General features: G+C 44.8%; 1 protein-coding gene across 2 annotated transcripts in view; it reads left to right on the forward strand.

Annotated features, from left to right (window-relative positions):
- Tiam2 (TIAM Rac1 associated GEF 2) overlaps positions 1 to 21,782 on the forward strand; it is a 122,725-nt gene that overhangs the window by 27,323 nt on the left and 73,620 nt on the right. For both annotated transcript variants that reach the window (XM_031353062.1, XM_031353061.1), the window contains 5 exons: positions 4,229 to 4,401; positions 6,164 to 6,388; positions 15,341 to 15,526; positions 16,732 to 16,878; positions 17,811 to 17,882. In XM_031353062.1, coding sequence (XP_031208922.1) covers positions 4,229 to 4,401; positions 6,164 to 6,388; positions 15,341 to 15,526; positions 16,732 to 16,878; positions 17,811 to 17,882 — 803 coding nt within the window. The remainder of the gene's footprint in view (positions 1 to 4,228; positions 4,402 to 6,163; positions 6,389 to 15,340; positions 15,527 to 16,731; positions 16,879 to 17,810; positions 17,883 to 21,782) is intronic.

The following is a 21,782-nucleotide window of genomic DNA, read 5'->3' on the forward strand; positions in this document are numbered from 1 at the left end:
TGTTGGCAGTAGGTGTGAACTGCCTAGTATTGCCTCCCTCACAGTTCTCCTGTTTAGCTTTCTTTGGCTCTCTGGTAATTTCTGAATCCCTGTCCCAACCTTGATGGGTAGGCATCACTTCTTAACCACCTCTAAGGTTCTCTAGTAAGTTTTCCCAGTGGACCATGTGTGCTATGTAAGCCCAAGCACTCAATAGCTTCTCATAATGGGTTAGGACCCTTATGGTTCATGATTGGCTGAGGAAATCATAGAACTGACCCCAGTTGTTAATGTCCCAGGGAAGCAGGCTCTTGGGCATGAGCAAGGAGATTTAAGAAGTTGGAATAGGGGGTCAGATCCAGTAAAAAGTTTGAAGGGATATGAAAATAAAGCCTTAGCTGAAATGGTGTGGAAATATTCTGTAAGTGGAAAAGGTTTAAGGGTTTGATTTGGAGGGTCAGGACATGGAGAATATGTTTCCAGGGTGGCAGAGTAGAAATAAAAGTAAACATGTCTTCAAAGGTGGCAGTCCCCTTCTTTTTCCCTGGTGCCCTGTGACAGACTTCCCAGGGAAATATAACAGGTCTATAGTACCAGGCATGAAATCCCTCCTGTGGAGCAGGCATCCAATCCAATCCACAGCCTTGGCTACCTGCCATAGCCTCTGCGTCTCCACCTCTGCCTTCTGGGAATTCCCTGTGTTAAGGTCAACTTTCTTGGCTTCAGGACTGTAAATTATAATGTCGGAACTAATGTATTTGGGCTAATCTCATTTGGATACAAAGAGAGGTATATGTACATACACATTTAAGTACCATTTGGAGATTATTCTTGAAGCAATCATGTGGATATTTTGGAAATGATTTTCTGTAGATAGGGATTGTGGCTGAACCATCTTATGACCCACTGTCGCTGATGTATCCACTGCTAAGCAGACAAAGATTTGAGTTTAGAAGATGATAGAGCATTTAACAGGAACCATCTGCCTTTTCCAATGGGTAGATTTTCATGTGGTTCACAGGGATGTCCTCGGCTGAAGAGCTGTCAAGGTTACTACAGTGTTTCTGGAAAGGCACAGCATTCCGTGTGGTGTCAGGATGAGAGCTCATCAGAATGGGTATTGGATGCTATGAACTCTGCCCCAAGTTAGGCCCCCTACAGGAAGTGGAAGGACATTGTGGCTTGAGGCTCTCAAAGAGCAGGTGAATTTGAGGGGAAGCCTAGATTAATTGCTTGTTTTCCACTGTGGGATTTCTATTATTTTCTATTTTATTCTTATTCTTCCACTGCTGGTTAGGTGTGTTCTCCTTTGTGCAACTATGGCCAGAGGAGTGTCTACTTAATCCCACTAGGAGCTGCTAGGCATGGGGGAGGGCTGATGTCTATCCACCATAAGGGTGGGTTGAATGAAGACGGTTTCCTGGACATGAGTTGGCTCCTTTCTGTCAACTCCAGGGCCATCTTCAAGGTACAAAACCCCTTTTAGTTACAAATCAGTACAACCAGGGATAAGGTTGACTCCTGTACCAGCCTATGATGCTGTGTCTTGGACCAGTTTTAAAATGGAATGTCCACATGGCACTTCTGGGATTGAGATATTTGATGACCTCTTTTGGTCTTTGCTTAGGTTTTGGATTCATTTTCTTTAGATAAATTGATGAATCATGGCTGCCGAAATACAACATCAGGTAAACTGAAAAGGAAGCATGAGCCCATGGGAAGGATTTGGTCTTGGGTGCAGCTGGCATGTGGCTCCATCCCCTTTATTCTGAGCCTCAGATCATGGTGGTTTGCATATATAAAGACAGATGGGTCTTTCTCAGAGGAAAAGGGCTGGGCTTGTTTTCGTGGTCATCCTTGTCTGGAAAGAGAGACGGGTTTAGACCAGCAGCTCTGGCTATAAACCTCTTCTGTCTCCTCTTGCCTTTGGTATTTGATTATGTCCACCTTCCTAATTTGGACAAAGCTTTATTTGTGTTGAGGAGAGACTGCTCATCACTCTTGGGGTGGTGAAATGCTAGGACCGGGATAGAGCACCCATTCAGGAGGCTGCACTTGGGCAGACCTCTTTCCCTTGGCACTCTGCTACCTTTGCTGGTTCATGCCAAGGCTTAAGAAAGCAGTGAATGTGGCAAGAGGAACATGGTGTGAGTGTGTGCACACACACACATGAGCTCATGTGTGAGTGGAGATAGGCAAGGTTGGCCTTGCACATGCTAAGCAACCACACAGCACATGCTAGGCAACCACACACTCAACCTGTGATATCATCTCTAAAACACCTGAACTTGAATGAGGACAGAACACAGTGGTGGGCCCTGCTCACTCTGCGCTGGGGAAGACAGGCTGGGGGCTCCCCACTGTTGATGGAAGGGCATGCATCCACAGGGACCTTGTCATTGATATGCAAGTGTCAGTGCTTGGTGCGTAAAATAGTGCTTGAGCTATTTCACTAGGGCTAGGGAGATGGCTCAGTCAGTAAAACCTTGCTAAACCAGCACGAGGACCTGAGTTTGATCCTTAAAACTCATATTTTATAAAATGGATGCAGTGGTGTATGCTTGTAAAACCAGTGTGGTGTAGTGAGTGGAGGAGTGGAGTGGGTGTATAGTAGAGTGTAGTGTAGTGTGTACTGTAGTAAGAATTTTGGTTTCTTTAAAAAACCCAGTTATGTTATATGAACATGTTTTTGCTTTAATCCCAGCATTAATGTGGGGTATGTGGCTGCTTCAGATTGTCCACAGGAGCAGATCATCTGCCTTGTGTGTGCTCTGGGAGGGGCATGATCTTTGTCAGCTGCAGGTAGTTTAATTCTGCGAACTCTTGAGCAGGTATAAATGGGAGAGGCCCAAGAGGTCCAGCAGTGGCTGCCCTGTTACTGTCCCCACTGCTGCATTTATTATTGCTGGTTTGCTCGACTGCGGGATATCCTGACGACAAAGATTGGACTTGCCCAAAGGAACTTCGTCCCTAATCAGCAGGAATTTTTTGGCTGAAAGAGGTTTTCCCCTCTAATCTTCTTTGTCTCCTACCTAGTGTTAGGGGTTTGGAAGGGATTAAGGGGGAATAAGGGCTGAAAGGTGGTAGAAATATAAGAACCCAATAAAATCGATAAAGAGATTCGCCAACCCTCCAGACTAGCCAAATAAATGAAGTAAAAAACTGAGGAAGCCTGACTCTATGAGCAGGGTGGATAGTGCCTTAAGAAAAGACACCAAGTTGACCTCTGACCTTCACATGCATGAGTGGGTGAAGGTTTGAAGTAGCCTTATACTAGAAAACATATTCCTGTGCTTCTTAGAAGCAATGTAAATATAAAACTGAAGCTGGATCTTTGACCTGTAAGTCTTAGCTTATTAAGGAAAATAAAGCATTAAAATCACAGGTACTGATATTTAAAGAATAGTTCTTAGAATCGATCCATAGTTCATTTTCTAGCTTGTGAGGTATGTGAAGTTGCTTGGTATACATTTGAAAGGTCAGCTTAATATTTTCATATAAATGGCCAAGTTCAGTAGAAATTTCCAGTTTCCTGGACCATGAACTATAAGTGTAGCTAACACATATGGGATAATTTTCAGTATACCACATTTAATAAATACATTCGAAATAACACAGTCATGTACTTGAGATTGAGGATGCTAAGGTTTAAGGACCTAAGTTCAAGTCTCTGCTCTACTGCCTTCTTGCCTGGGCATTTACACATGTGACTCCATCCTCAATTTCTTATTGGTAGATGGGAGTATGTCGCTTTGGCAACCTTGTAGGACAGCCGTGTAGACTGAGTACCTGGGGAGGCAGGAGGAGTTACACTGAATTATTATTGACTGGTGAAACCATGCTGATCACACCATCTAGTTATTGTTCTGCTCCTGAAATTTTAACTAGGCATGTTGTACATGCCAGGCTTTCCTTGTTTAAACACTAACTTCGCCGGGCAGTGGTGGCACACACCTTTAATCCCAGCACTTGGGAGGCATAAGTAGGTGGATTTCTGAGTTTGAGGCCAACCTGGTCTACAGAGTGAGTTCCAGGACAGCCAGGGTTATACAGAGAAACCCTGTCTCGGAGAAAAAAAGAAAAACAAAAACAAAAACAAAAAACAAAAAAAACAAAAAAAACAAAAAGCACTAACCTCTTGCAGGTGTCTGGGGACATTTTGGGATTGTGTCATTTACCTGTCATGCCTTTTCTGTACTCTCTGGTCATGTGGCAGGGACATCATTGTGCTTTCATTTTTTTTTTCTAGGCTGTACTCTGCTGTTTTATGAGACCTATGGAAAGAATTCCATGGACCAGAATAGTGCCCCACGGTGTGCCCTCTTTGCAGAGGACAGCATCGTGCAGTCTGTCCCAGAGCATCCCAAGAAGGAACATGTGTTCTGCCTGAGTAACTCCTGTGGGGACGTCTACCTATTCCAGGTATCACTGCTCCTCTGCCAACGGAAGGGTGAGGTGATGGTGCGTGAATGATTATGATGAGACTAAACAGAACTGAACAGGAAAACACTGACATGAATTCAGTGGATGCTCCATTAAGCTTTGGAATTAGGGTGTGGGCAGGAGACCGTGGCTTCTCTTACTTACCAGTGCCAGGATCATGGTCATTTCTATAACAGGCATTTGTCTGGGGCTTGTGAAGTCTAAAGCTACTGCCTTTCACATCCATGCCAGGACAAAGAAAATATTGTGAGCTGTGCTCTTTGTAACACATGACCTAGAGCGGGTAATGTCTGAGAGTTTCAGAAGAGAGATCTGTTCAAGAAAGCCTGTAGCCAGGGAAGTTCAGCTGTTTCCAGGAATCCCTAGTGAATGGCAAAGAAGCTTTTCAGGTTCACTAGAGCCTCCTGGACAAGCGTGAAAGTGGCAGCTGCCTTTGGACAATAATACCCAGGATATCTGCCATTAGGGTGCCCAGCAATTTGATAGAAATGCCTAGCATGGTGTTGAGTCTGGCAGGCGAACTGACTTCTGCTACCCTTGCTCAGCACCTGGGTCTTCTTGGAGCACTTAGCCAACTTCTTGACACTTTGGACTTTGAACAGGAAGGTTTATAAGGGTGCACAGAAGCCAGGCATGGGGTAACTCGTATCTGTGATCCTAACCCTTGGGAGACTGAGACAGGAGGGTGACTGTGAGCTCAGGATTACCCTAGGCTACATAGTGTGTTCCAGCAGAACCTCATCTATACAGAGAGACTCTATGCTGAAAAACTGTCACTGTTACCACCACCGACAACAACCAAAAGAGCATACAGGATTACTTTTAGCATGGATGTAATACATATGACATAACGTCACCGTGGTGAATAGACCCTTCCTTGTTTTCTAGCTGTGGGCTTTTTTTGTTCCTGTTTTTCTGGTCGCCACACTAAGGTTTCCACCTTACTTTTATTTCCGCAATGAAACACCCAGACAAAAATCGACTGAAAAAAGGTTTCTTTTCTTCTTCTTTTTTTTTTATTAGATGTTTTCTTTATTTACAATATCTCCTTTCCCAGGTTCCCCTCCAAAAAAATAAAAATAAAATAAAATAAAATAAAAAAACAAAAACTAAAGCAAATCTCTGTTCCCTCCCTCCTCAGCAGAGGATGGCCAAGTCGGTCATCAATGGGAGGAGAGGCCCTTGGCCCTGTGAAGGTTTATTTTCTTTAGTTCATGATTCTAGGTCACAGTCCATCCCTGTGGTGAAGTCGCATGCAGTATTGGGGGGAGGGGTTGAGATGGCTAATCATATCATATTGTCACAGTCAAGGGCTGAGAAAGAAACCAATGCACACACAGTTGTTAGTGCTCACCCCACTTTCTTACACAGTCTACCACACAAAGCTAGGGAATGGGGCTTCCCACTTTCAACCTGGCCTTTTCATAGCCATTAAAGAAGTCAAGACCATCCCCATAGACATGCCCACAGGCCAGACTAATCTACACAGTGCGTCATGGAGAGACTTGCTGGGAGATCCTACGCTGTACCAAGCTAGCAGTTAGAACTAGCCAGCATAGACTCTTTGAACATGAGTTGGGTGTTTATATTTGGGAAACTAAACATTTTGTTTTGGTTTGGTTTGGTTTTTGTGTTTGAGAATAGACCCCCTTGGGTTTGACGCATCAAAGCTTGCTCTTTCATTTTGGAGAGAACTTATCTGTTCAAATAATCTCAAACAGTTCCCCCATCCCACGCTTAGGCCACTAGCCAGACAGATCTGGAGAACTGGGTCACAGCCGTACACTCGGCGTGCGCATCCCTCTTTGCAAAGAAGCATGGGAAGGAGGACACGGTGCGGCTGCTGAAGAGCCAGACCAGAAGCCTGCTTCAGAAGATAGACATGGATAGCAAGATGAAGAAGATGGCAGAGCTGCAGCTGTCTGTGGTGAGCGACCCCAAGAACAGGAAGGCCATCGAGAACCAGGTACCACTGATTGCATGTTACCCGATAGCCACCCACGCACACTCTCCTGTGAATCAGCTTCTCCCTTCTCAGTTCCTCTTCATTACTTATATTCTCAAATCTGTATATACATATACTGATATTTCCAAGAGATGCATCTGACCTGAACACATGGAAATAATTATGAAATATGAATCTTATTTCTAAGAAGTATATAATCTAGTTAGGAAGCAAGCCTGGTAAACATGACACTAGAGAACCTTCTAGAATGGGCTAGATTAGGTGGTACCTGGTGTGTCTTCAATGCTGTGAGAAGCCACAGGGTTGAGGTTGGGCTGGGGACATGAGGAAATGGTGAAGATGAGTTCCTGGAAGAGGCTGGCCTTAAGACATTGTTGAGTTATGTATTGTTGAGTTTCCAGGTAGGGAGGAGGACAGGGGCCATTTGGTTTAGGGTAGAAGTAGCAAGAGAGGTGGCTTTGGGCTCCTGTGCACACTAGCATAGAAATGCCAAGTTGTATGCTTGATAAGTACTTGATACTTAGCAGGGATCGGGGCTGGTGCAATGTAACAAACTCCATAAACAAAGTGGTTTATGAACAGTAGAAAGTTATTGTTCATGAATCTGAAAGTCCATCATCAAGTCATGGGTGGATTCCATGCCAGATGGGGCCAGCTTCCCTGGGTATAGATGGTGTTGTCTTGCTGACTGTCTTATATGGTGGAAGAAGTGGAGGAATTCTCTGAGTTCTCTTTATAAGGACACTGATCTTCCTCATGAGTGCTCTTCCACATGACCTACTTATTTCCCAGAAGCACCACTCCCCAGTTCTTGGGGATCAGGACTCTGGCATGGACATTTGGGGGGACACACAATTCAGGCCATTTCAATCTTGACGACAAGGCTTGGGGGGCAGGGATTATTTTCTCCTCTGGTTGTGAGTTAGATTTGTAATGCTCCCAACATGTGTTGAAGGCTAGATCTCCTTTCAGCAGTGTCCACAGGAGGGACCTTACATCACAAGAACGGTGACATCATGGATGGATAAAGTAGTAAAAGCATTAGGAGCTGGGCCTTAGTTGGAGGATGTGATAAAAGAGGGCTTGCCCTGAAGGGGTTTATTTTGTCCTCCGTCTGTCCTCTGTCTCCCTTTTCTTCTCCCTCTCCCTCCCGCCCCATGCTTCTCAACCACCATGAGGTGAGAATGTCTTTGCTCTGCCTTGTGCAGTCTGACATGTCCTGTCTCTCCACAGGCCAGGTGGCCACGCACTGAAATCTCAGAATCTGTGAGCCACATTATCTTTCCTCCCCTATGTTGATTTTCTCAGGTGTTTTTATCATAGTGATGGAGACCTGACTACATTCTCTGTGTTGAAGGTTGGAGGTGAGGTACAGACTGACTAGGGAAAGAGAGTGGGCAGGAGATGGCAGTACAAAGCAGGCGGTTCAGGTACAAAGCTCTGGTAGCAAGTACCATTAAAAAAAAAAAGTCTTTGAGTTTGTTTTTAAAAATGGCAGAATGCAGTTTTCTGTAATTCTATAGAATTTATGCCGCTGAATGGATCTGTTCTTAGGGAAGGTGCTTCACACGCTCGGAGTTCCTGCTACCTAAGCCAGAAGGAAAGCAGGGCAAGTAAGGGCAGGGGGAGTTTGACCAGCAGGCAGGTGCTCCCACCTGGAGCACCTCTCATGGCTCTGGGAAGACCTCACCCAGCAGATAGGATAGGGGGACAGAGCCATTATTCTCATGTTCCAGCATGAGACGGGCAGTTTCCAGGAGAAAGTCCCACGAGTTGTCTCAAGCATGGGAAAGAGATAGAAAGACTTCCCAGGAAGGCGTGGAGTGGTGGTCATGTCTGCACGTCTCTTGCGCTTCTTCATGCATTGCATGATAATGACTATAATCTGTGATCTCTCTTTTAGAATGATTTTTTTTTAAATGAGGTATGAGGATTGCTCGTGAGTTCTAGGCTAGCCTGAGCTACAGAGTGAGATCTGTCTCAAACATGCAAACAAAAGGAAGAAAGAAAAATATTTACCTTAGTAAGAATATGCATGTGCCCAAAAAGAGAGTCTCTAGATATTATATTTTTTAAAAAAGGATTTATTTATATGAGTACAATGTCATTTCCTTTAAACACACCAGAAGAAGGCATCAGATCCTGTTATAGATGGTTGTGAGCCACCATGTGGTTGTTGGGAATTGAACTCAGGACCTCTGGATGAGCAGTCAGTGGTCTTAACCACTGAGCCATCTCTCCAGCCCCCCTCGGTATTACTTTAAAGCAAGCCAAGTTAATTAAATGTCTTGGCATATTTGATCAATAACTGAATCCACAGTGTTATAGGTTGTATTTTCGGGCTCTTCTTAGGTTAATAATTTGCTTGATAATTTGTTTTCATTTTTTTCTTGCTTTCCTTAGTTTCATGCAAGGCTTCTTGAGCACACACAGCTTTTGAACACTGATTTGGTCCAGAATCTGTCCTTAATCCTCAGCCTCCCTGAACACTCACGTACACATACTTACACATACACATAAAGACACACACTCACACACAGACACAAACTTACATAGTCACATACAGTCACATACAGACACATACTCATTCACACTCACTCACAATACTCTCACACATTCATATACACTTACATACAGATACTCACACAGACACACACAGACACACACACACACACACACACACACACACACATGCTCCACATATTTTGTCACATGTCAGTAGTTATCTGTGGGGTGCAGGGTGTGACTTTGTCCAGGGGCTGTTGTGAGTGGAAGCTGGAGGGATAATAGCTAGCCTGGCATGGTCTCTGTTCCTCATCCTGCCTGTGGTCCTAGATGCACAGCCACAGCATGCCCATTATGGTTTGTGATGTCCAGTGTCACTGAGTTCATAAGTCTCATACGATCTGTATTGGGGCAAAGTATGGCATTCGCTCTTTCTGCTTTCTTAAGCTGAGCTTCAGCACCAGGTGTTATTGCTTTGGAAGAGGGATGCCCACTTTAGAGAGTTCTGGCCTCGAACTCAGAAATCTGCCTGCCTCTGCCTCCCAAGTGCTGGGATTAAAGTGCGCCACCACTGCCCGGCGGAATTTTTTTTTTTTAAGGCCATAATGTAGTCACCTTTCCCCAAAGGGTCTGGTGTTGGATAACAGGAGTTACATCCCCTGGGCTCTCTCTTCCCAACTCAACTGGCAGGATGTTGTAGAGGGAGCCATTTGCTCTCATTTGCTGGACCCAAAGCCTAAGAAAAGCACACGTGTTTCAGGCATGGATTGGCATCCAGAGGGCACCTATTATGATTTTCCAGGTTCTTGAGCCTCAAAGAATAGGTGTCAGGCAGATACGTATAGAGGTAGAAATAGAGGCAGTTTATTAAGGATGGGAAAACCACTCCCAAGTATATCGGTGGGTCAGAGAGAGTGCTCAGCTGGGAGAGGTTATTTACACTGTGCCCACCTTCTGTCCCATCTGAGTATTGTACTCTTCTCAAACGTGCTGTGTCCTTCACACACATTCTCTGGTGTAGGAAGTTCTAGTCTTCCATTAACTGGCTCGACTCATGTGCTACCCTTGGCACATATTTCTCCGGGTCTTCCTCTCCTAGACTTGTGATTGCTTTTAAGTCTCTAACTAGGAACATATTGTACCAGTGCACAGTTATCCAGAGGATTGGACCAAGGAGGCCCCAGCTCCCGTGCATCTTTCATTGTTCTGCAAATCCACTGCCCATTGACAAGTTCCCATTGTGAAGGAGCGCTCTAGCTCGCTGTCCTTTGGAGGTCACAGCTGGGCTTATCCCAGAGACTCCAGAAACTTCTGATCTAGCCACATAATACCAGATCCTACAGGGTAGATGACATCATGCAAGATAGATAAAGTCTCTGGAACAGGATCTCTTTGAAGTGGATGGGTGGAGAAAATGGTTGTCAACACCCTCTTCCAATTAGAAAGACGCCATCCTGGCAGTAATGGTTGTTTCATGCTGCTGCGGAGGTCACACGCTTTGCTTAAAATAAACCTTGCTACAGTCCTGTCCTCTGGCCTCTGGGCTATTTCACGGGACAGATGATGCAACGTTCATTTGAGCGTGTCCAATACGCACCAGACCCCTCTGTGTGTCCGCATGGGGAGTGCCTTTGAAGTCTCGAGGGAGGAAGCGTTGTAAATTAAGTCCAGTTAGTACTTTTCCGTTTATTATTTCAAACAAGTAAATGAGGACAAAAGATTCACCAGCCTTGGGCAGTTCTGGCTTCCTCCAGATGACTTTGCCACCCCACCCCAGCCTGCCTCCTCGTGGGCCCTTTTCAGGGACCAGGGGTCTGCCCGTTGAAGAGTAAGCTGGAAAGGGGTGTACAGCTATGCTACCTGGGCTGCCGTTGTATCTGGAGAATCTGCCCTCCCCCAGTGGTACCACATCTGTCACCTCAGCCTGGGCATCCTTTTATATAGAGGATAAAGAAGGATGTATTGTGTTTAGGCATTTAGAAGCCACGGTGAGGGGGCAGTGTGGATGCAGCCTTTAAAGTATGACATGATGTGTGTATGGGGGAGGGGGAGAGTGGAGAAGAGTTGTGGGACAAGGCTGGGTGACAGAGGCGTGAGGCACAGATACAGGCTCTCTTCAGTGGTCAGTAGGGAGTGACAGTGGGAGTATGTTGAGCTGCAGAACAACTGTGACCTTCTATGCAGTACCTGCCGTAGGCTAGGCATGTGTGCACACCATGTCCTCAAAGTATCCTCCATCTGGAACCATGACAGGGCTGGGCCTGTAGTCTCAACCCAAGAGGATAATGCTAGAGCTATAGTTTCATGGAGCGAGAGGAGATTTAATGTCCTGTGTGTGTCTGGGAGACCTCTGGAGGAGGGACCATCTGGATTACTTCTTAGAAATGAGGCTTTAACCGAAAGAGGGGCAGAGAAAGGTGTCTTGGCCAGGGTGACATATTTTCACACAACCATGGTGTTCACATGTAACCAACACATCCAGTCACAAGGTTTCCTGGTTTCAAAGCCCGTTGCCATTCCCATGGCATTGAACATGAACCGCTGTCCACTCTGGCCTTCATCCAGAACCCTACTTGGCTGTGTTCTCGTAGACTGCTTCCTGACTCCTATCCTCTCTGGGGAGTTCCAGGCAGAGAGAGGACTCTGCATGGTGCACATGCGTGCTACCTCCTGTCACCTGGTCCACTCTGCACATCTCATTTCTCATGAAGGCCTTGAGCTACTTCCTACAAGAGTGCCCCTGACTCTCCTCACACAGGTTCTGTCTAGGATGCCACATGGCTCTCGGTTCTGTCTTTCTCCTTGCTCAGCAGGCTGCTCTCTAGTTGTCTCTTGCGGCTCCACTCTCCCCTTGCTGCAGAACACAGCTCCCAACAGACCCTATTTCTCACGTCTTTGGTTGTTTTCTGGATGTGGTGAGTGATTGGACATCCGTGTGATGTTTTGGGCACTTCCCTTGTTGCTGTGACAAAGCGCTGTGCTCTCAGCCTGTGGTATGGCACCTCCTACATTTAGGATGGGCCTTCCTGCTTCAATTGTTCTCATCTTGGTAATCCCTCAAAGCTGTGTTCAGAGCATATCTCCTGGGAGATTTTAGATGCTGTCAAGTGGAGTATCAGCATTAACTGGCCCCTTCTGTGAGTCAGGAGTCCTTCCTCCTAAATGTAGAAAACTCACCTCTTCTCTATGTCTGCCCCTTCTCTTCCTTTCTCCCTCCCGTGCCTTCCTCTCTTCTAGCTTCCTCTCTGGTTTAGTATTCTGAGAGTCCTTTGCAAGCCATGGTCATATTTGATTTTATGGTCCCTCTACCCAATAGGGATGGGCAGACAGCATCCATTTGAGGGATGAGGGAGCAGACCTTTAGGTAGGTGAGGTTTCTGATGGTTCACAGCTGGTAAGTGGCAGAACCAGGAACGAACCCAAATCTGCTTTTGAGTGCTCCACTACCACTCCACGGGCCTTCAGCGAGGTACACAATACTTTTCTTGCTGACTAAATGTGGGATTCATGACTTAGTATGAATGAGTGAGAAATCCTATGGTTTCAATCCATAACGTGGGGTTTCCAGTTTGATTTGAAGGACAATGTACTGGCTGTAAAACGGGTGACTTTTATCTCCAAGGAGGCAAAGCAACGCTCGCTGGCTGCTGAAGCATGACCTGCTGTTCTAGCCTCTAGTCAACTTCAGTAGACCGTTGTCACTGGTTGGAATCTTTAGTGTTTGCAAAGCACAGAGTAGGTGTTTTGAAAAGTCACTCCACCAAAAAGGAAAAAGTCTTTTAGGTGAAACCTACAAATGGACAATTGGACCAGATGTTATGACTGAATGAGTAAATGAGGTAAAATACTTTCCTCAGAGGCCCGGTGCTGCCGTCTTTCTTTGAATGCATCCCATGCTTTTTTGCGTCATGTGATTTTTATCATTCAGCTTCATCTCCTCGTCCTCCCACCCTTTTATAGCTCTCCAGAGCATCTCAGAGCTTATTCACTGAACACCGCTATGTTACCAATAGAGCGGAAACTCATCATTGAGTTTGTGCTGGTGCTTAGATCTGGGAATTTCCTGTGGGATTTCATCATTAAACATTTCCCTCTGTGTGGTACTGGCAATATGGCTTTAATAGATGTGGCCTTGTGACCTGAGTCTGATCTCTGGTACCCATGTGGAGGTAGAAGAAGAGAAGCACTTTCCAAAAGTTATCTCTGACCTGCACACATGCAGTGTAAAACTCCTACACACACACACACACACACACACACACACACACACACACACAAAAACACACTCCCTTTTATAATAAAGGGTAATGAAAGTGTCATTAAAGTGCCCCCATCTATTGTGTCATCCATGTCATTGCTTTGTTGTGTTGTGTGCCCCACTAAAAGGAACACTTATTTGTAAAGCAGGCTCTACACACACACACACACACACACACACACACACACTCACACACAAATAACTTATTTTAAATCTTTGTTCTCTGGACTGGGGAAGATACTAGGTAGCTGAAGATGTCCTTAATTGACTGAGCTTGTCTACACCTTCTAAATGTTGGGGGTACAGGCACGCACCATGATGCCCAACTTGTGATCCAGCCCCAAGGCTTTGAGAATGTGAGTAAGCAAGTGCTCTACCCATTGAGCTGCACCCCTAGAACTGAGCTACACCTCAGAACTGAGCTGCACCCCAGAACTGAGCTGTACCCCCAGAACTGAGCTGTACCCCTAGAACTTGCATTGCATTTTTTTCATACAGAAAGTTTTAAAGAGGGATATGAAAAGAACTTAGAGGAAGTCTGAAGAACACCCCAAATTTGTAATTTTTGGAAAAGACTGGATTGGAGGATGGTGTTTAGTGCTGGAAATCTTTCTTCCTTCCTTCCTTCCTTCCTTCCTTCCTTCCTTCCTTCCTTCTTTCCTTCTTTTCTTCTTTTCTTTCTTTCTTCCTTCCTTTCTTTCCTTCTTTCTTCCTTCCTTTCTTTCTTTTTTTAAAAAGATTTATTTATTTATCTTATGTATGTGGTTACACTATAGTTGTATAGATGGTTGTGAGCCATCTTGTGGTTGCTGGGAATTGAACTCAGGACCTCTGCTTGCTCCAGCCCAAAGATTTATTATTATATGTAGCTGTCTCCAGATACACCAGAAGAGGGCTTCAGATCTTATTATGGATGGTTGTGAGCCACCATGTGGTTGCTGGGATTTGAACTCTGGACCTCTGGAAGAGCAGTCAGTGCTCTTAACCACTGAGCCATCTCTCCAGCCCACTGGAAATCTTTCTAATGCTTGTTTATTCAGAATGGATGACTGACATGGGGGATTTTGTCTGGTTCTCTGTGGGTGCTAAATAGCACAGCCAATTGGAGATGTCATTGGTGTTGAGGAAATCTGTCACCCTTGATAGAGTCCAGTGCCCTATTGTCACTGTAGGCCATGTGGAGGTGGCCACCAGGGCCTGCAGAATGTCAGCTTCCTGCCCTGCTCTGAGCTTTATGTTATCAAATCTCCTGTGCCCCTCACTCTGCCTGTTAATCTGCATGTAAATAGAGGTCATACTTTATATAAACTTATGGTTGTGATGTGTTGGGAAGACAGGAGAGAGGTCCCTAGACAAATACCATCTTGATGGCATTTCTTGGCCAGCTCATGACTCCTTTTTCTTGAAGAAATACATAGCAGCTTCTGTTGTGTAAATATCTGTAGCTGCTTTAGTTGTTTTCAGATGTACAGGTGGTGGTTATTCTCCCAAACACTGAATAGCAGCAAGTGCTAAATGTCTGTCCTATCTCTAAAGTGCACTTGCTTGTCATTGTTTTGGAACACCAGGTCCCTGCCACCACGCATGCTGTGTTTGTCTGTGTGTGGTTCATCCAGTAGGGCAGTCGCTCTCAACCTCCCTAATGCTGTGACCCCTTAATACAGTTCCTCACGTTCAGGTGACTGCCAACTATAACATTATTTCATTGCTACTTCTTAACTGTCATTTCGTTACTGTTGGGAATCGTACCGTAAATATCTGATGTGTAGGGTATCTGCTATGTGACACCCCCCCCACACACACACCAGGGATCATGACCTACAGGAGTAGATCTAGGGGTATAATGGGAAGAGACAGGGGAAGCATGTGTTTCACTTTACCTCCCATGGTGAGTTGGCATTGTTGCTCTGTAACTGTCATGCATTTTGGCATGTCACTCTATTGGGACCCCCAGCTGCCCTTGATCTTGGCTGTCCTGATGAAGTATATCTGAGTGTCTGTATGTGTAGGACCATGACCTAGTAAGTTCCAGTATGAGGGTGTCACATGTGAGGAACAGCAGATTGAAACCACACAGCTCCAGCTGCTAGTAGTTTTTCCTTGAGGGCTGTGTAAGGAATTGCATTTGCAGTTTGAGCTGCACAAACTTGTAGCTAAGGTTGAAGTCACCTCTCTTCTCGCTGTTTAAGATCCGGCAATGGGAGCAGAATCTGGAAAAATTCCACATGGACCTGTTCCGCATGCGCTGCTATTTGGCGAGCTTACAAGGTGGGGAGTTACCAAATCCCAAGAGTCTCCTTGCTGCCACCAGCCGCCCCTCCAAGCTGGCTCTTGGCAGGCTGGGCGTCTTGTCCGTTTCATCTTTCCACGCTCTGGTAAGTTCCTGGGGAGGGCTGGGTCAGTGGCTTGCACCTTTCTGCAGCTGGCTAATACCTCTGCTGGATGTTTACCTAGGAACTGACAAGGGTCACCAGAGGCTAGGCACTGGGGACCAGCAGAGGAGTCTGTAGTTTCCAGTTTCTCCGATAATTATTCTAGCTGTTAGCTGGAAGTCACTCCATATTCTTTGCCTGTCTATCCCTCCTCATACTCTTGGGAAGGTGGTCTTACTGGGTAAAGAAGAAGAAGAAGGATTAAATGTTGCTTAACCTGGGGCTGGGATGCTAGTTCAGTGAGTAAAGTGGTTTCCTTGAAAGTGTGAAGACCTGGGTTTCATCTCTAGAACCTGTACCTGGGGAGCTCCAGGTACACAAGAACGTATCTCTGAAAAAACAGAGGAAGAAGAAAAAAAAAGGGAAAAAAGATGGAGTACTAGGGAGATTGCTCAGTGGTTAGAGCAAGAAGAAAGGCATTCTGGTATGTATCCTTGCAAACGCTGAGAGGCCCTGGCTCCCCACCTGTAAGTCCAGCCTTTGGAAGGTGGAGACAGGATCCCTAGAGCTGTGCAAGTTGGCTAGCCAGGTTAGTAATATCAATCAGTGAATTCTGAGTTTGATTGGTATTCCGTGTCTCAAAGAACAAGGTGGAAGGAGGATTGGGGGAGATTTCCTGATGTCAGCTTCAGGCCTCCCTTGCACACACACATGCACATGCGCCCTCACACATGTGAACATGCATCTATACAGGCACAGACACCATACACACATGGTGAAAAAAATGAAAAGAATAAACATGGTAGGTGTCTGAGGAATGACCCTCAAGGTCGACCTTTGGGGTCCACATGCACTGGCAGACACACGAACACGTAGACAAACACAATGCATGAATTATGGTTGCTTGGTCTGTAGTGCTGGGAGCCCCATGGGTAAGGTCTGAACTTGCTTCTCTGGCTTTTCGCATTGAACTGGCTCATCTTGAGGAGCTCAGAGCAGTTTTGCTGACTCTGCAGTCTGTCACGGGTCCATCTGAAGGTTGGCTTGTGCTATCTAGGTAAAGCCTCTGTGGAGGCTGGTTTCTTCTGTGTGGGAACTATGCAGCAGTCTCAGACACTGTCAGAACACACTTACAGCCAGGCTGACATCTCCACAGGGCGGGAACCTTGATGGGCTTTACGATGTTTTTCAATTGTGTTTTCCATTAGGTATGTTCCAGAGATGATTCTGCTCTCAGGAAAAGAACACTTTCCCTTACCCAGAGAGGAAAAAGCAAGAAAGGCATATTTTCTTCATTGAAAGGTCTGGACACCCTAGCAAGGAAGGGGAGGGAGAAGAGAGCTTCCATAACTCAGGTGAGTTCTTGACATGGGAGGAATAAGAGGCTGGGTGACATTTTTGACACCTCCATTTCTATTTGCATTTTTATTTACTCGCAAGAAGTAGCTATTTGTTGGTTATAGGTAGTGGTTAAGTATAGTCCATTGGCTAATATTGGACCTATATTTTCTGAATGGAAATGCCATAATTATTATGTTCTGTATATAAATGCCAAGGTCAATTTTTGTGTTAATCAAGATAACTTTACATAATTAAGATAATAAAGTGATAGATAAGAGGGTAACTTGCTTATTTTTAGAAGTACCATTTAGTTAATTAAATGAGCCTTACTGTTTGCCTCAGCGTATCTGCTAAATATTCTCAACAAAAGATATCTTGATAAACAAAAGCATTTGGTTGAACATTTTTGTTTTAAAAAAGATATGCAGTCAGTACTTACCCAACTGAATGAAGTTGATTTATTAGGTATGCCTAGTTGAATGTTTCATTTTAACATTCTACAAAATTTAGAAGATAAGATTCACAAAAGCAAAAAAGAATGATTCTAGTCTTTCTGGCTTCAAACAAATGTCTATTGACATATTGTCTTCCAATATTTATTCGAAGCACATTAAAAACAGTTTTACGATTGATCTTGAGCCTTTGCCAACTCTGTTCCTCATCTTCTGAAATGCATATTTAGTTAAAAAAAAATCAACGTCAAGAAAATTCAAGATGACTTAAATACTGTGAAACATCACAGAAGAGTATGTATGAAGCTATGAGAGGAAAGAAAGCAGATTTCTCTGCAGAGGGAAAGCTTCGTATTTGAATATTAGTACAGACTGTGAAATGGAGATAAAATAAAATGTTATACAACTTCAATCTTTAAACTAAAAATGTGTAAATGCCAAGGAACACTGCAGAACCATTTCATTAGTCTCCTTTTCTTCCTCCTCTCTGTCAGATGTTTGATTCTAGCCACAGCCATGGATTTCTTGGAACTCAGCTACCTCAAAAGTCCACTAACTCCAATGAGGTAAACATGGTGGGACAGGGCAGTCATCTTGGCAGCCATCTTGGTTTATGTTGACTAAATTGAGGGACGCTGGTTTAGAGTCTTCACATGGATCTGTGAAAAGACAAGTTTAGAGTTAAGATGGTCCTACTAAGTAAGCTAAGAGGTGTTCCCTGAATGCTAAGAACTTTTTGAAGCTTTTGAACTTCTGACATTACCATCTTAAGATCAGTGCCTTGACAGAGCTCCGTCCTTGGTGTAAGATCACCTGCTCCCCAGCAGCTCCCGAGCCTCCTTTGAATGTTAGTGAATATCAAGTTACAGCTTCCTCCAGGACCTTCAAGGCCTTCATACAGATGCTTCTCTAGGCATCCTCCGTGGGGTCAAGCAATGTCTTCTCCAGTCTCTAGGGTTGCTCTGGTCTGAGATCAGGAGTACGGTCAGGAGTGGGTGCACCATTTGGATATGCATATAGTAACTTTATGTGCTTTCTCTAAACTCCCGTCCTTCTCGAAAAGCTGTGGCTCATGTTACTAGTCAGTTTCTCCAGCTTTCTTTCCCTCCACCAGATTGCTCGATTTTTCATTTTATTTCTACCAGATATCTGAGCTACTCATCAAAGGTAAAAGATCAGTAGTGGGACTAGAGAGATGGGGTTCAGAGGTGAAGAGTATCTAGTGTTCTTCAACAGGCTCCAAGTTCATTTTCCAGCAGCAGATGGTGGCTAACAACCACCTGTAAGTCCAGTTCCAGGAGGATTTGGTGTTCTTTTCTGGTATCAGAGGACACCAGGCTCATGTGTGGCTTGCAGATATCCATAAAGCCTAATAGAGTAATTTAAAAACACTGATAATGGGGCTGAAGAAATGGTTCAACATTTACCAGGGTTTGCTGCTTAAACTCAGTGGACCTGAGTTTAGTTCCCAGCACCCACAATGCAGCTCACAACTGTCTATCACTTCAGCTCCAGGAGACCCTGATACACTCACCCGACCTCCATGGGCACCTGCATACAAATGGCATGGACGCATACACACTCTCTCACACCAACATACATTTAGAAAAAAAAAATTAAAATAAGAAAGCCTGATAATGATCAGCATAGGCAAACCTACTCCATCTTTGCCAAAACTACCCAACACATTAATAGAAATAATTTGATAAGTTGGGAGTTTAGTCTGAAAAGGACAATCTGAGTTAGACACTGACAGTTGCTTTGGGAGGGGAATGGGGTTCTCTCTGGTGATGTAAAGTACTCAGCGTAGGCATCTATGTGTTCTGCCTCCTTGTGAGGCTGGGTACAGTCTCTTTAGTGTGCCATTGTTGTTGCTAAAACTGTTCCTCCTGCATGGCAGCCCGGCCTCAGGTGCCCTGCCTCCTGTAGGATCAGTGTGAATGAGTTGGAGAGTCTATAGAATTATGTTTCTTCTCATCTGCAACCTCCCAGGACCGTGGTGCCAAGAGCAGGTTGTGGAGTAGGGTGGCTTGAACCAGGAATTCCTGTCTTGTGCTCTTATTGGTAAAGTTCACAAGCCATAGGTAGACAGAAAAGCTGCATCCAATTTTTCTTTTCTATAAAGGATGCTAAGTCACCACGGTTTTGTAAGGAATGCTGTCCATTTCCTGCCCTGTGGTCTCTGTATACTTGCAGAGCTGATTTAAAGCCCCTGTCAGATCATACTGTTGTTGGAGAACTTGACATAATCCTGTGGTTGATATGCCACCAAGATTTGCTGTATTCTTACTGTGTCCTGCCTTGTCCTGTTAACTCACGTGTGTGTGAATGTGAGTGTGTGTGTGTGAGAGTATGTGAGTGAGTGCTTGGATGTGAGCATGAGTATATGAGTATGCGTATTTGAGTGTGAGCATATGTGTGTGTGAGTGAATATGTGTATATATGAGTATGTGTATATGAGTGTGTGAGTTAGTGTGTGTTCATATGAATGTGTGAGTGTCTGAGTTAGTGTGTGTTTGTAGGAGTGTGTATGTGAGTGTGTGAGTATGCATGAGTATATGAGTATGTGTATATGAGTGTGTGAGTTAGTGTGTGTTCGTATGAGTGTGTGAGTTAGTGTGTGTTTGTAGGAGTGTGTATGTGAGTGTGTGAGTATGCATGAGTATATGAGTGTGTGCATGTGAATGTGAGAGTGTGTGTGTGTGTATGAGTGTGTATGTGAATGTGAGAGTGTGTGTGTATATGTGCATGAATATGTGTGTGTGTGTGATTGTGTATGTGTGTTGTTTTGAAGAGCTTTTTATAAGCCTTGGCTCTGTGCAGTTTAAGTATTCCTGTGTATTTTAACATTTTGTCACAGCTCATGTCAACATTTTGCTACTCAATGTTTGTTAGTTAATCATTTCTATCAGCTGCAGTCCTTTAATGGCTAAGAAGGGTTGGTCTATGGTAAAATCTCAGCGTTTTTAAGATTGCATCTCTCTAAACATTGTGTAACAAAGAAAGTTCTTATTTTAAAAGTTTAAAGAGTGAGATCATCAAAGCATTAAGACCCATGGCAGACTTTGAGAGGAAATTTTGCTAAAATAATCACTGATGACGAAGGTCAAGCGCTTAGTTAGATCAGGATCAGGTTTCCACATATTCCTGTTGAATCCTCAAGTCCCATCAAAGCTATCAAAAACATCTCTCCAGCTCCCCTCCGACCCCGGTTGGTCCAAGGATGAAACCCCGTGTTTTATCCATACAGGAGACTCTCCATCTCTGTGTTGGCTGCTTTAATGGTACATCTTTCTGTCCTGTGTCACAGAACACAGGTCTAGGTTCAAATTGAACTGCAGCTTAAAGCAGAGAGGCTTTTTTTTTTTTTTTTTAAGTATCCCTTTGGCTGAAAATTCTGCTTGTGGCTGGTTGAATAATTACAATTATCATTCACTGGTTGTCTTGTGCTAATCACGGAGAATATTTGTAGCACACAAACCATCTGTTTTTATACAGTAAGTACATTATGTGCTTTGGAGTCACACAGAAAGGCCGTTGTGAGGGAGGAGCTGAACCCCCCCTTTTTTTTTAAATACCCCACCATAATTGGTACATCCTGTGAGGGTCTCGCAGTGAGTCACCCTAATTGGAAGTCTGTTAGCGCTGGAGGAAAGCCAGCCTTCTTGGAGCATTTTTTAAAGGACACCTTGGCTAGCCCCAAATGAGAGCTTTTCAGAGCCTCCTTGACTAGTAATAAGGAGTCTCAGACAGTGTTTGGCAGGGAGGTGTTTGTTATGGAGATGTGTCAACAAATCTCCCACTGAGCTAGGGTGGCAGCTGCCCCAGAAAGCCACTGCAGCCAGCCGCTGTGGCAGCCCCTGGCCTTGGCCTCTGCTCCTGTGAAACTGTCTAGGGTTGTCCTGACTTTCTGTGGCAGTGAGTGAATGAAGAATTGTCCCATTCCTTACTAGCTACAGGCTTGGGGGTGGGGGCTGGGGAGTGGAGCGTGTTGGGCAACCTCCTGTCTGTTTCTCAAATGGAAAATGTGAACGAAATAACTAACTGTTGACAGCAGCACGGTCTGTTTAAATAGAATCCAAGTCTGGAATCCTCCACGGCACACGTGCGCCTATAGACCGTATCCGTGTTTGTCTCCTTCCGTACACGTAGCTGGCCAGTCAGGTCGTTGTTTTTCCTTCCTAACCACTCGTGTCTGGGCATCTGACCAAGAAGGAAATAAACACTGCATCCTCCGTGATAGGGAGCCATCAAGAAAATCCTGAGCTCATCTCACTTGCTAATAGACTCTCTCCTTTTATCAGCGACAGGGATGGCGTGTGGGCCCCTGCTTTTGACAGACACTGTGATTTTGCTACTCACATCCCTACAATGATCCAGGCAGTAATTACAAGCCATTGGACCCCAAAGCATCTGCTGTGAAAACGCACAGGGTTACCGTTCTCTGTGTGTGTGTGTGTGTGAGA

Source organism: Mastomys coucha, unplaced genomic scaffold (genome assembly GCF_008632895.1).
Source record: "Mastomys coucha isolate ucsf_1 unplaced genomic scaffold, UCSF_Mcou_1 pScaffold5, whole genome shotgun sequence".
NCBI lineage: Eukaryota > Metazoa > Chordata > Mammalia > Rodentia > Muridae > Mastomys > Mastomys coucha.